Raw genomic sequence first — 15,739 nt, 5'->3', positions numbered from 1 at the left:
TGTCTGTCCTCCCAAAAGAAGAAGTTGAGTAATGGGCTGCAATATTGCAAGACTTCAGCAGCCAAGAGCCAGAGAGAAGAAAAAGTATAAAGACCCTGGACTTTCATCTCCATTTTGTTGGCATCTACCGCGGCAACGGTGTCATCCCCAGCCTTCGAGAACAACTGATCAATGTTCGGCGGAAGGAAAGTGTGTGTGAGTATTGTATGAATGTGTGAGTGAAAGAGCTCTTGATAATCAATGGTTGTGTTACTTGTGTGATTCAATAAATGTTACATGCATGGTGTTTAAAACCAAATTTGGTGTCTCAATGTCTTTCTCAGCCTTGCTGTGAACAGGTCCACGGAGGGAGAGGTTCTCATCACACGCTCTCAGGATAAACAGGTTGCCCTTACAATCTTGGGCATAACACTAATGCTAAAATCGACGCAAGCACGGCGCTTCATACCCATTTGTATCAGGTCACTGCTAATATTGTTAAATGTTTTCAGACCATTCTCTTGAGTACATGTCGCACCAGCCCAGGGGCCATATAAAAGTAAATTAATAATATATACAGTGTGGATCACCAAATATGAAAAAGTGTGCTAAAGTGCTACACAAATAATAATCACATATTATTCTGAATCAAAATAAGTAATTATCATCATTAACATCTATAGGAATATGGACTGTTAACCTCTTTTCACTAGGCTTTGCTATCCTGATTTTTATCTTTCAAGTACTTTCACAAAATTATAAAAATGGTTTTAATAATAAGTGTAACTTTATTATACTGTGTGGGAACTGTGCTGCCCTCCAGATATTGCCAGACTCTAAACTCTCATCATTTCTCACTTCTGATTATGTTGACTGGGGCTTCTGGAAGTTGCAGTCCAACTACTGCAGGAGGGCCAATGATCTGGTGTAGGGCAATTACGAAAATATGCAAAGTGAGCAATTAATGCTACATAGTCTTTATTTTCCTTTAACAAAATACACAAAATTCACTTATATAGTCATTATTGTACAGGTATAAATAAATGTTCAGTATTCAAGTACAATCAAGTGCAGATATTCCTACGCTTCTTGTAAACACAACCTAGTTTTCTATTTCACATGCCTTTAGACCATCTGCTTTGCATATAGCCCCTAAAGGACAGCTTGTACTTCTGACTACTCCCCTCAGTTGCATTCTCTCAAGGAAATAAAAGGATAAGGAGTGACTTACATTTTCATTGTAATGTCACTTTCGTACTGTTTATGGTAAATACCTAAGCTCATTTTCTCCTGTAAACGTCTAGATACTTAAAATGTATTTAATACCTAAATATTACAACAACAACAAAAAACCTAAATGTTTACCAAACCAAGAATTAATTATACACCTTTGAGTGATTTGCAGCACTCATTTGTTCAATGACCAAATAATACTACATTTTAGATCGCACCTTTGGAAAATATACTGTTAAGCATGTTTACATTTTTTTTAAAGTTTCCAAAACAAAAGGTAAGGATAACTTTGCTTGATAGCTGCACATTCTGAAGTGTTTTAGGTCATCACCAAAGCAAACACAGTCTTGCTATGCAATACTTGTTGTGCACATAGCTTTAACTTAACAGTGGGAGTGGCAGTCGTAGCTCATGAGAGTGTGGACATAACCTTGTCTGAAAGCAACCCACCTGAAAAAGTAACAACTGAAAGAATATTGCTAAAAAATAATCAGGCACTTATTCTTCCACTATAGGTTCTTCCCTTTGGTCATCTGGAACAGGTGTCAAGTTTGTAACTCCAGTTTTGGTTTCAGTAGTTGGTTGTTCTCTCTCTGCTGCTTCAGCTACATCAACACTGTGTTCTTCAATAATCAGAGCTTGAACATTTTCCACATCTTCTTCAGTAAGTGGGATGCTTTCATCTAAACGTTCTGCAAGACACACAAATTTTTGATTACACTAATATGATTTCCATAGCGTTAACTTAGCCAGAAATATCTAACACATAAAATTTTTAAGCATATTGTTTCAAAGATCTCTACAGTTTTTAGGAGTTAAATGCAAGGGAGGGGAGAAATCCTTATCTGGAATAGGCACTAATTTAGCCAACATAAGCCCTTGCTACAGCTGCTCCCAGCTACTGGTTAACCCTGTAACTGTTTTCTGGATGAATTCTCCCTGAACCTAGTCCACTTGTGGGAAGGAGTATTTTCAGTAATCTCCTTCTGCCCCAAAAGATTCCTTCTGGGTATGTTCTCAAAGATCCTTCCTTCTAATTACAGTGCGCCCACACCAACCGCAGGCTTGCCATCCAGTTTGAGCTTCCGCAGAATTAAATTTGAGAATTCAAGGACAAGAAAGAGAAGATGGAAGCTTTGGAATTTATAAAAATGTTGTATTTTAACAAATAATAATAATAAAAAATAGAAATTTAAAAAATAGACATAATTACATAATACTTTTCTGCTACAAACAATTAAATATGCTAATAATGCTATTCAACTATATTTCTCACAAGATATAGTAAGGTAAGACCTTCTTTTCTAGTGAGAAACAATTTTATTTATTAATTACATTTACATCCTGTTTTTCCCCCAATGACCTCAGGGCAGCAGATGAGGTTCTACAATTCACCACTTTTATCTTCACTAAAATCCTGTGGAGCAAATCCAGCTGAAAAAGGATGACTGGCCCACAGCCACCCAGGGAATTTCTCTATGCGATCTGAACTTGGATTTACCAAGTCCCAGTCTAATACTCCAACCAGTACATTAAATTGACTGTCAACAGATAGCTGCATCTGTTGGAGGTTACTATGTGAGATTGCTGCCCATTGATCTGTGAGTTGGTCCTTTAGATTCTGGCCTTTTAGTGGTCTATATCTAACCATGCAATAGCAGCCATGATAGAACTTTTATTCACTTTCTTTCCTCCTGCACTTCTTAGGACCACCCAAAAATCTGCTAGTGTGTTCAGATCTGGAGCTAGTTTTGAGGGTGCTTAGAGGCCTGATGGAAGGAGGGAATGTACTCTCCTAGTTATGCTGACAAAAATAATGGAATAACCCTGCTGAATTCTGGTGTTTGCTGATGTGTGCCTTTACATTGTTTCTGACTTATGGCAACCTTAACTCTATCATGGGTTTTTTTGTTTGTTTGTTTTTGGTAAGATTTATTTGGAGGAGGTTTGCCATTGCCTTCCTCTTAGGCTCAGAGAATATGACTTGCCCAAGGTCACCGCTGAGTGAGGATTTGAACACTGGTCTCCAGAGTTGTAGTCCAAATCGCTATGCCATACTGGCTCTTTTTGTTGCTGTACCTTATGATCATTACATTTATTTCCTTATAACATGCCTTAGACACCTGTTACCACACATTTTTGAAAAATGAATTTGTGTTTCAGGCCAGATACAAAACCAAAACCAATTATCCATCTGCATCAATACCGTAAAAGGTTACAAAGGGTTTTTGACCAATATTATTACTCTGTAGCCTATTATATTCCTTCAATGGGACACATTTACTTATATGACCTTGGGTTCACTTTCAATGGACATTTGAGGGGGGAAATTCTCTGCCTAGAATGTTACAAAATATGAGCTACAGATATTCTCATTCTATGTTCTTCAATGGAGAATAAAACATTAAAATGGAGCATTTTACCCTTATATTCGCTGAATACAGTATTTTCTTAATAGCTGAATATAAGATGCTCACTGTATTTTTTGCCTATTAAACATCTGAAAAGGAACTCTGTTAAATTAAAGTTGACAATTTGTCTTTGAACCTCCCCCTTTTTAAACAAGTCAGTTTTACTAGATTTTCCTGCCCGCAGGAAAACAGCAAATCTAACTTAACGAACAAAGGCAGGAATTTCAACCCACCTCAACCCAATGATCTGTGAAAAAGAAAGAAATTTAACCCCTCTGGGACCCAAATTCCTTAATTGTAGAGTGCAAACACTTATACTGATATAGATATAGTTAATCACTAGAACCATGGTTTTTTTACAGAAACAAAATTTAAGGAAAAAATAACCTTGCTAGGTGGCATGAGAAGAATTCAGTTTATAAATGAGAAGTATATGAATTTGGAGTCCCTGTACAGCTGGAAAAACATAATCTTACAAAGTAGGAACAAATGTGTTAAAAATATATCACAGATCAATCCAAGGAACTGTTCTCAAAAATCAAAGTGAAAAGAGATCCTTCCCCTATGCTATGACTTGGTAGCTGCCTCGAGTTATGAATAATGTTAGGATCACATTATGACAAACCTTAGCAAACAATGAAGAGCAATGCAAAAAAATGAAAAAATCCTTCAGATCACTACATCAAGCAAAATATAGACGATTCATACAAACCTTCAGCTATTTGAGTGTCCTGTAACTTTTCTTCCTCTGACTGCAGTGATTCAGTCGTGATCTCACTTTCAGCAGACTGCTTCTTTTCAGCACCGAAATCCAGAAGTCGTGGAGCTTGAGGTCTGGTTTTTCTTGCAGGGTTCAGGAAAAAGCAATAGGCACATCTAAACGCTGCACAAAGATTTGAAATAAGAATATGCAAATGCTTCAATCTATATAAAGGGTTAATTACTTAGAAGTTATTTTCTGTTCTTATTTGGAAAGTGAGTTTTTCCCATTATAAGCTGCTCACTGTCTATTCTGACTGTTAAGAAATGGTAACAGCAACAAAAAACCAAGACTTGCTCTTCTACAGCAGGAAAGACACCACTCACATTTGAAACTCCTGCTACATATTTTCATAAATGTTTTGGTTCTAATATTCCAAGCTCAACAAGGAACACAGTCACAGGAATGCTAAAAAGGGCAGGACCAAGTTAGGGCCCCTGCATAATGCTAAAGCTGTGATGTAGGAAAGGAAAGGCACAAGCTTGGTGCATGACCATGTCCTTTCATGGCTCCTGGCAATAGCAATTGCCAAATAATAGCTGGTCCTTGTAGGTCACCCATGATGCCTCTCCCATGATTACCTAAACCCACAAAATGAAAAAATCCAATGGCAACCCTACCCCCAATGGATGATTCCCTAGAGTTTGCAAATATTAAGGAATAAAAGCTACTTTGTAGAACAAGTGGATTGATCCATTCTTAACTTTAATTTTGAATACTGGCCATGTATGCAGAAAGAGAATATGAACATTGAAAAAGGTTTGGCAACTGGGTGGCAAAGAAATGTCGTAAAATACAAAACATCTCATATTTTAAGTAAGCAGTCACAAATGGACAGACATTTTGATGACTTCCTCCAAGGTTCTGTATTACACACCCCAAAGCCTAATCAACAACTGATGAGACATTTTAAATACTTTACATATGAGACATTAATGTATGCTTTCTGAAAAGAAAATGCCTCTAAATCCCTAGATGTGCAAGTTCTTCCCTTCACCACAGGACATATGCACTGGTTTTATTTTGTGACAGGTAATTTCGACCCAGATGAAAGCATATTGTACCGGTAAATGGGGGCTATCTATATATACTAGATTTTAGAAACAAATGCATTTAGGAGAACAGACACTGATGTTACAACACACTGAAATCTGCTTTCAAGCAGAGGTTTGGAAGCAGCATGCTAAGAACATTGATGCCACTAAAAACAAAAAACTAAAATAAATAGTGTCACAACATAACAGCAAAATATAGCATATATACATTTAGGGGTACTATACAATACAAACTTTCTGTTATATGCACAGAATGACTATCATTATCTGAGGCATCTTAAGTAAATTTAGGGAGGGGGGATGTAATCAGGAGGGATGGAGCCAAATTTTAGCCACATATGTATAGATCAGGGTTCTTTAAATATTTCAGCAGCAAAATTATTGCCCTGATAATACAAGAGCACACAGAAGGCACTGGTAACTGCCATGAACACTTTTGCAAAGCCAAAACGCAAACAGGACCATAAACCCAAGTAAAACAGAAGAAAGCATGTGTCTTTGCGAATTTATTTCACATTACTTGCAGACAGAATTTTGTTTGCTGAGAGAAGGTAAAAACAAACATCTGTCTTCGATGACGAGTTGTGTCTCTGTCTTTAGTTATTGTCAGCTATAAAACTAAAGAATAGCCTTGGGATTTTGTTCCCACTCCACCTCTGATATTTCCCACAGATTTTGCTGGTAAAGCAAATTTTGTTAATGTGAGTGTGATGGTGAGACCTACTCACCAAACTACTTTCCTACTGTGGCAGCCCCATGGGTTTTCTTATCCCACCACTGCCACCAATTTATGTCAAGACCCTTTACTTGTAATCACTGTTCTATTTTACTTGTGATCCTGCCATCTCTTTATTGATTGCCACTTTACTCTTAAAATATGTTTTAAAATTGTTAGTAGCTTGGTAAGTATTCAGGTTCCAGACAAGTCTTTTCTTGGACAACAAATAAACTTTATTTAAACAATGGTTTGATAATGTTTCACTTGTTCAGTTGGTATATTCACTTGTTACAGTTTTACTTTGTTGCATTCAGTTACACGTTGTTACTTTACTATCTCTTCCTATAGAGAATATCAGCTACTTTTACTTAAAACTCTCACAATCTTGGTATTAGGTTCCCTTCTCAAACCTATCTCTATCCTAGCCAACTAGGTTAATTAAATTCTACAGGATAACCCACTCCAGCAACTCCCTCTCTCTGAGTTCTGGATGTATATCAGTAGGGAGTCCCTCACTTTTGGACTTTACCCCTAACCATTCCTGTCTCTCCCTCACTGGACTCTTCCTCTCTGGACTCTGGATGTAACTGAGCCCTATCTGACCCTGTCACAGAGCTCAGTTGTTCCCTTCCAACTTCAGCTCTCATAGTCCCTAACCTCTGGACTGTCACTCAATCAGACCCTAACTGTCTGAAAACAAAACCCTATCTGGCCTCAACTATCAGTAAAGAAATTTTTCTCTTCTTACCAGTCAACATTCTATTGGCTGTCACTATGCCAGCCCAACTTTGTCTGCTCTCCACAGTGGGGACCTAGAAATAAAACCTTTCAGAGTAGTATGAATAGTCAAGAGCAGTGTTTAGAAGCACACACACCAACGTACAGTCACCCCTATTAACTCAGGGATCTCAAATCTGCACCCACAAATACCCGTGGAGGGGCGACCTCTGCTATTTCCTACGGCACATGTGCCCAGGCCACACACATGGGGGCACACTCCATTCAAGCCTATGAGCCTTGAATATGTGCGAGCCTCCATTTTCGGAGGGGGGGGGGGCCTGGAACGGATCCCCGTGAAAATGGAGGGCCAAATGTATTTGTACAGCCCAGTTTTGTACTCATGTCTATGATATGGACATTGTGAAACTTCAAACAAAAAAAACTGGAATATATTATAAAAGTATACATGAATGAATACAACTACACTCATCCCTCGATATACACAGACTTATCATTATGGTTTTGATCATTCACAAATGAGCAAATCCTCCCTCCCTCCATTACCTCCTTCTTCCCCCCAGCACTGGGGCCTTTATCCATGCCAACTGCATGGGAACTCATTTTCCCAGCAGCGCCTGGAGCCTGGCGTGCACACATCCCACCCCATCCCATCCCCTGCTGCTGCAGCCAATGGGCATGTGATACATCAATTAGCTGCAGCAGAGGGGGTGGGGCATGTACACCAAGCTCCCTGAGCACTGCTGGGAAAGCGAGTCCCCATGCGGTCAGTGTGGATTACATGCCCCAGTGGCCTCAATGCTAGGGGGAAGAAGGAGGGAGGGCTGAGTCCCATTGTCCCCATGGCGATCCGCCATTGAGGACAATGGGACTTGAATATTTGCGAAATTTTGGATTCGCAGGGGTGGCGGCAGGAACGTATCCCCCACAAATCCAGAGGGACCACTGTAATTATGATAAAGATGATTTTAAAAGGGCTATCCTCCAACATAGAATTAAGTGCACTTAACCTTGATTTTAAAAGATACAAGCACTCTTATAACCCAATCTGACACAGAACTAGTATGTTACATTACCAAAATATCTCAGTGAACTTGAAGGAACAAGCTTAAGCTTCTTCAAGCAGCAAAATATATTCACTTATTAACTTTTATTTCGAGCAACAGAAGAAGAGAGAAACTAAAAGGTTTTGCGACAGCGCTTAAATAGTTGTTTGTTAATCACTCTAATAAGCATTTATTCTTACCAATATATTCAAATTCCTCCTTCAAAGCCATCCCATTGTGTGAGAAACACTGCTGGCAAATCAGTGCATATCTAAAAAACAAAAGATGAGTGGTTAAAAACATCACTGTGCCATTTAATTTAGGCATTTTACCATGTGCCTAGATCGCTTCAAAAATGCATGCCAGCAAGAGGGCATTAAAATTCAAAGGGAAAAATGGCATTTGTGCTTCTTGGTCTGCTCCTTGGTGTCATGGTGCCCTCATCTCACAATGTCGACAGGAGTGGAATATTCTCTGAAGTGGGAAGCCTAGGTTCCTCAGCCCATGTATTTAGTTCACTGTCCAGACAACTATCCCGCCTTACTATAAAATGATTTTCATGAATGTATCACAATACTGCCTATTTAAATTCACTATTGGGATACACTTGAGCTTACAGACTCAATTATTATAGCAATTTGTTCTTGTTTTCACATTTCAGCTAGATAAAGTTGGTTTAGTAAAAATCAAGGCAGGATTAATGTATACAGAAAAGGTAGAATGTTTGAAAATAGGCTACAAAAAACTTCTTGAATAAACCAATGATTTACAAATCTCGCTTCAACAATGGTAGCATATATAAGAACAGGCACAAATACTAACTGAACTGTTAAAATTTGTTGTCATGGTTCTTAAAACGGTAACTAAATTTTTGCATTAGTGAAACAAACTTTTTGTAAGTTATTTGAAAAACACACAACTGAAATCATACAGCTGCTTATTTAACAATCAGTCCCATTGAACCCACTGCAGCTGAAGAGACTGCATTTAACAGCCCCTTTGCATATCACCTATCCTAGTATCTGAGAAGTACAACACTACCGAAGTTAAAAGCTACAGTGTGAGTTCCTCCCATCTGGTAGAGGGTTTCTGACACTTCCCAAATGGTACAAAAAGAAGTTTCATAGGTAATCTGAAAAGCAGTTCGTCATTATGACTTTGGAAGTTACTATAATAAAAGACATTTTACCTGTTTTGTGGACCATCTCCAACTAAATATTCAACAATTCTATCTAATGCTCCTCTCTCTCTTGGAAGAATAGGTCTTGCCAAAGGAGGTCCTGGAGGATGAAGACCTGGAAGACCAAAAGATAGGGGAGCAAAAATCCAAGCTACACCTTAACAAGGAATAATGCTCCCTAACATATTTTATAGTTTACATGAGTTTCCTGGCCCCCACTGTCACATTGTGTCCCATACCTCCACTTTTCCCGAATGAAAAATAAGTCAAACATAATTTTCTTTGAAGATTTAAAAAAATAAAATACTTTCGCCAAGTTACTGGGCTGAATTGAACATCACTGCCACTATACCCAACAGTTAAATACAAAACAAATTAGTGGAAGTGGTAGTTCAGAGTTAGAACACATGATCTGAACACACAAAAAGTCCTAGATTCAATCCCCAGTACCTCCAGGCAGAGCCAAGAAAGAATCCTGTCAGTCAGGGTTGACAATATGGGGATAAACAGAATAATATTCTGACTCAATATGCGGCAGTTTCCTAACTTGTGAGTGTTCAAGATCAATGTTTTCCATGTTATTAAGCATTAACGATCTGAATACAATTCGAGCATGAAACAACCATAGGGTTTGTAGCTAAATGCTTCCTAGCTACTCTTAACATGGCCTCAGACCTGAGATCATGTGCCACAAGTATCTCTCCAGTTTCTTGGCACACTAACAAACCTTCCAACCATGCATCTTATTCCTCATGCTGATATGGACAACAGTAATTAATACGAACATCAAAAGCAATCATTGTGGCCAGTCTGGCCATTTCTGCAACGCTTGGCAAACTCTCAACTACCTGCTGGTTATTAATTTTTAGACATATGGAAGCTCTGTGGTAATACATATTAAATTGATTCTTCTCCACAAAGTATAATGTAATGAAAAAAATGAATTATCTTTTCTAGTTTAAAGATAATTAAGTGCAGTCATATGTACTTCAACTGCTTTTCTCACAAGACAAGAAGAAATCTCTGCACCAAGAAACTGAATTATTTTTACCTTTCACCATGTGTTGTCTGTAATGTCTATCATGGATAAGTTATTTTTAATATATCATACTGACAGCCACTGTAATTCCAGAACAAGCCATACACTCTCAATACTGTCATGATTATCCCTTTTATTAGTACGTTTTGGAACTTATACTAATCAAAGCACTTGTTTGTTACTCATTCCTGAGATCATTTTTAAAATAGTTAAATTTACCATTATTAATAGAATTAATTGCCATTAATGGTTGGGTTCTATACTTTAAAATTGAAAAATGAACCAAACAGCTAACCTTCAGTTCAAAATAAGGGATACAGTACTAATTTTCACAGTTATCCAAAGATCACTTAACAAGAAGAAACAATGGGCATCATCCAATACCTGCTGGATACTAAAAGCAAGATATGAAGAGACATTTAAATTTATCTTCCACCTCCTCCATTAGTGTCCCTAGAAAAACTGTGGTAGACCCAGCACAGAAACAGCATGCTCAGTTTTTGTTATTCCTTCCAATACAGAACTCCTTCATCCCCCACATGTGATATAGGCTGCCCATGTTTACAGCTAGGTATCAACTAATATTAGAGCAGTAGATATACTACTCCTTCTAGTAGCCAACTCAATAGTGATCACTGCTAGCATAGACAAAAATAAGATGAAAGTAGCTGCATACTCAGGGGAATCACAAGGTTTGCAGAAGAAAAAAAATACTATTTTAAAAACCACTGATCTAAGGGGGCAACATCTTACACACAGACCCCAAAAAATCCACCCAAATGAGGATTAAACCTTTAGAAGCTCAACAGCTACTAATGTTGAGGGTTCTTTGGAAAGAAAACCAGAAGTTGGAGGCAGAGAAATGAATGGCCTGCTTGAATTGCTTACAAAATTTGGGAACAGGGCGAGACTGGATGGAACCCTGGAAGCACTCCTCTTAAGAATTGAAGATTTACAGCTACATTAGGCTGTAGGTTGTAAATCTATCATTTGATTTCTTATATTTCTATCCTATAAGCTTATCTGGCTTATAGAAATACTATCTATATCTGTCTCTTTTCCCAAAGGGCTCACAATCTGTATTTAGTATTGGTAATCAGAAGTCATGTCATTACTTAAATCGCCTTCTGGTAACTACTGTAATTGTAGCAGTTCTTACTGAAAGGTTTTGTTCAAAGTAGTTTAGCAACTATATAGTTCAGTGGTAACTTTTACAATAAGATAACATTGCTGAAAAGTATATTTGAACCAAAAGTGATCCAAGATATTAGATCTACACTGTCACTGACTGACCAATGGATTTTTAGAAGCCATACATAATGTTGTCAGGGCTCAACCACCATGAAATATGACAGTCTGGTTAAAGTATTATAAACCACAATTCTAAGCTTCAATTTCAGCTTCAGAACAGTCTAGGGTGAGCTGTGTGCAAAGAAAGGGGTTTATATACATGTGGCTTGCAACTGCAGAGGAAAGCTTCAAGTAAGCGCTTATCTTTAATATAATGTAGGCAAGTAAATCAGACACAAAGTAGGAGAAGGCAACACTCCCAACTTGAAGAGACAAGTTTACCTTTCTGGTCCTCTTATCTGCACTCTCATCCATATAAACAAGAATCTGAAGGAAGGGGGAAGTGTACAGGAGGGATTCTGGCACACTATGCAACCGTTAATAATTTTTAATTAGAAAGAGTGCACTCACTACAGACTTTTACTGCTCCCTCCATACACACACAACTGAAAAACACGTGTGCAAAACAGAAAATCAATCCAGCAATGAAGAAAGCTTTAAAAGGTCTCTGAGTTTACAGTAGCTACTAGTTTCTGCTGATGAAAAAGGAGAGGTAAAATCTTTTAGGCAACATGATAACCAATGCTAGCCCATTTATTAGCATGCCACTTCAGAAAGCTCTGCTACCTAATAGCAAAAACCTCTTTGGTTATTGAGTATTTTATGTTTTAATCTTTCCCATGTGAACTTTTTTTCTTTTTGCTTAAACATTTAAATAAATGTCACAATAGAAGTTAAAAATATGTCCAGGGCTTCAAAAGAAACATGAACATACCCTGAAAGTGTTTTCTTAGGTACCTGATTTATACAAGTCTAGAGCCTAAACCAAGAACATAAAAAGGTATGCTATATTGTTGACTACAGAATACTGCAAAGTTTTATTGCCATTTAAACAAAGAAGCCATAACAGTTAAATGAGCTCAGGCAATAGGTTTCAGTATCATAAGGTGCCAGCTGTAAAGAGTTATGGCTAATTGAATATGGAACTCCTGCTTAATAAGATAACTGCTCTTCTATTTCCAAACAAAATGCCATTTCCATACTGTCTGAAAATGGCCTGTTTTATTGGTAACTAGAGAAAGCAATATAAACTGTAAACAACATTAAGTGCTCTGTTTACCCATTCCAGGCATTGAAGTAGCACGGGACCCCGGATGTCTGGGTAGCACATTTGGCTGTGAGACGGATGCTGGAGTTCTCTCTGGAGGTCCACCAGGCGCCGAAATCTCTCTCTGCAAGCCAGGAGACACTGGCACTGGACTTGAAGCTTTGGGAGAGCCCTGCTTTGGTGTACCTGGAAGAGGTGGTGACACGTTCCCTCGCACTGGGGTCCGATGACGAAGTTCTGATAGAACATTCACATTATGGGTTCAGTATTTAATGTACAGTACCAAAAAATTTCAAGATCTGGCAATATTTTCAGTTCACTAACACAATCTCTACAAAGGTTACAATGCAAAAAGTATGGAAGAGCACAACTGAATTTGCAGATAGACCCATTCTTTTTTTATTCTATCATCTGTTTTTTAAATTTATTTTGAAGAGGCTTCTGCCCATTAAGAAAGCAAACATTCTAATTGCATCTTTCTGCCATCTCTAAATGGCATCACAAGAACAGTTACCCTATATTAAAAATACAAACTAGTTAACATGTCAAAAGGTAAGGTGAATGACTCCAAGGCCACTAATTAGTTCTTCAAGTGATATCACACAATGTTCAAAATGCTACAGATGATAGTCATTAGCCTACCTTTCTCAGGCTATTCAGTGCCACAGTCATTTACACCCACACCATATCATTTTAGTTCCTTCATAAAACACTGCCATTTACTAAAGACTGAGCTGCCTTTTCCAGTAGGAAAATGTGCAGTGGGAACACTGGTTCACAACTAGATTTGTGCTAGAAAGAAATCCAAGGATGTGCAAAAAAGAACAGCCACCTAGTTAGTAACGAATTGTGTGCCATAAGAGAGGCTTGAGACCAAAGGGAATTGGAGTCTTGTTAAATCCTTCTCACACACATAAAACTGCCTTCGACTCTGTGGGAATATGCCATAGATAATGAGTACTGAAGTAGGCCTTAAGGTGCTATCAATATGCTGATGGTGCCGCTCTGATCTGACCTTGAGCCTGTCATTTTTCCTGGTGTGACTAGGAAACAGATAAGAGGAGTGACCCAACTGAAAGAAAATCAAGACCAAGATAATGATTGTTTGGCAGACTCCAATCTGAAGATTGTGCACATGCTTCTCACTGATGAGCTATCCAATCATTCAGATTCATAACCATATGGGTACACCACTACGTCTAGGATTTTCTCTGCTGGCAAGACGGCAAACCTCTCTCTCTCAGACCAGGACCTAGCATCATCATTCAGTTTTGTAGCCTCCAGGTCTTTCTTCATGTCAACTTTGAAGAAAATGTCAGCAATGCATAGCACAGGAAACGCTTGTGCTCTAGAGGCCTGAGTAATTTCTACTTCCTCTAGGACCCAATTCAAACTGCTGGTTTGAGCTACACTATGTCAGCTTTATACACATTAGCAATTTCTCTTTAAGATGAATATTATCTGTGCATCATGTTCAAATGACAATAATGCATAACCCAGAGCTGGGGAACCTGTAACACTTCAAATGGTAAACAAATACAACATTCCAGATCTCATACTATTAACCAGGCTGATTGTGGCTGATGAGAAATGGAACCCAATAACACTTGGAGGGCCACAAACTTCTGAGCCGAGAGACAGAAGAACAGGGCTGACAGCTTCCTTTCCCAGACTCAAATTATTATTTAGCAGTTTTCCTTAAGATCTTCCAGACTCCAGCTATTACTCAGAAGCCTTGGCCCTTTTCTTTTGCCAGAGACACAATAAACATATAAACATGTTCCAGGGATTGGGAACTTGTCACACTCCAGATGATATTGCATTTTGTTGGATATTAATTTCTATCAGACTGAAACATCATAGCCCACAGTCAGAAATGAAGGTAGCTGTAGGATGATGGGAAGGCCATCTCCTTTTAATTTTATAGACGATTTAATGATGTTTTAATCATAGTTTTTGTATGTTTTTAGCTACATGTGTTTTTGACTGTTATTCTTTTTAATTTGAAAGCCATCTTGAATCCTAATTGTTTGAGAAAGATGTGGTATTAAAAATGGAAAGGAAGGTGCCAGCCTGGATACATGTAGGGTTGCTTTGGGGCGTCCTTTACAGATGCCCTGCAACACTAGCACGTACTCCGTACATCAAAATGGTGGCAACCTGTACAGATGGGCGCCTCCATTTTGATGTGACAGTCGCGCCACGTCCAAATGGCACAGCGCGGCCGTGACGTGCTTGCATCATGTCAGGCCACTTGTGGCGGCCTAACAGCGGCACCGGAAGCTCCAAAACAAAGCTCCTTCCTGGGGAGCGCCTCATTCCCGCAGCCACCAAACGGCTGCGGAACGAAGCTGGGGTGGAGAAGGGCCGAGTGGCCCCTTTCTCTCCTGGCAGTGGCCCCCTGGGATGTCCTAGGGCATGAAGCCCCAAGGACATCCCTTTCCAGGCCGGGGGGGAAGCAGTGTTTTGCTGTTTCCCCGAGGCCTGGAAAAGCAGCGGATCAGGGCTTCCGGGGCTGGCCCTGATCTGGCGGGGATTGCAGTGCCTGCAGGCCACCCCAAAGGAGTGGTCTATATCCCGCCGAAAGCATTGTTTTGGAAGCAAATCTGAAAATTGTAAGCAACCTCATTCATTTTTATTAAGTGACTTAAGATAGCTCCTTATAAAATAGAGAACCTATCAAAAGGGTTTTGGGTTTGTTTGTTTGTTTGTTTGTTTGTTTGTTTTTGCTGTTGCAAGGTTTATTCAGAAGAGGCTTGTCATTTCCTTCCTCTCAGGTTGCTGAGAAAGTGACTTGCCCAAGGTTTCCATGACTGAGTGGGGATCTGAAGCCTGATCTCCTTGATTTCTAATCCAACACTCAAACTACACCACCATGCTGACTCTCTTAGCAAGCTATTAACAAACCACACTCACCACAAACACAAAGGTAAATGTCTGTATTGTGTTTGGATGCTATGGGCCTAGATATATGCTATTGATATCTTAAGTTAGAAAGAACCAGTCTAGGTCTCCTGATTTCCCCCATGCCTAGTTCAGCATAGGGAACTTTTGGCCCTCATCTTTCAGGAGTCCCAGAGAGCATCGTAAACAGGAAGGAAATGGCAGTCCAAAATAGTCCCTGCCCAAAACCAAGTTAAGAGCCTGTGTATTCACCATGTCTCTTCTTTGAAAGGACACAC

At 39.0% G+C, this 15,739-nt stretch overlaps 1 protein-coding gene across 1 annotated transcript in view; it reads right to left on the bottom strand.

Moving 5' to 3' along the window:
• Positions 1–940: 940 nt before the first annotated feature.
• Positions 941–15,739, bottom strand: part of LNPK (lunapark, ER junction formation factor) — a 34,735-nt gene continuing 19,936 nt past the window's right edge. Inside the window, exons 5-9 of the mRNA XM_042470605.1 lie at positions 12,570–12,794; positions 9,130–9,235; positions 8,141–8,211; positions 4,336–4,506; positions 941–1,904 (exon numbers count right to left, since the gene is read on the bottom strand). Of these exons, the coding sequence (XP_042326539.1) occupies positions 1,711–1,904; positions 4,336–4,506; positions 8,141–8,211; positions 9,130–9,235; positions 12,570–12,794 (767 nt within the window). The 3' untranslated portion in view covers positions 941–1,710. The remainder of the gene's footprint in view (positions 1,905–4,335; positions 4,507–8,140; positions 8,212–9,129; positions 9,236–12,569; positions 12,795–15,739) is intronic.

Source organism: Sceloporus undulatus, chromosome 1, assembly GCF_019175285.1.
Source record: "Sceloporus undulatus isolate JIND9_A2432 ecotype Alabama chromosome 1, SceUnd_v1.1, whole genome shotgun sequence".
In the NCBI taxonomy this organism is placed as follows: Eukaryota; Metazoa; Chordata; class Lepidosauria; order Squamata; family Phrynosomatidae; genus Sceloporus; species Sceloporus undulatus.
The sequence above is the reverse complement of the archived record's forward strand: the minus strand, read 5'-3'. Positions and strand labels throughout refer to the sequence as shown.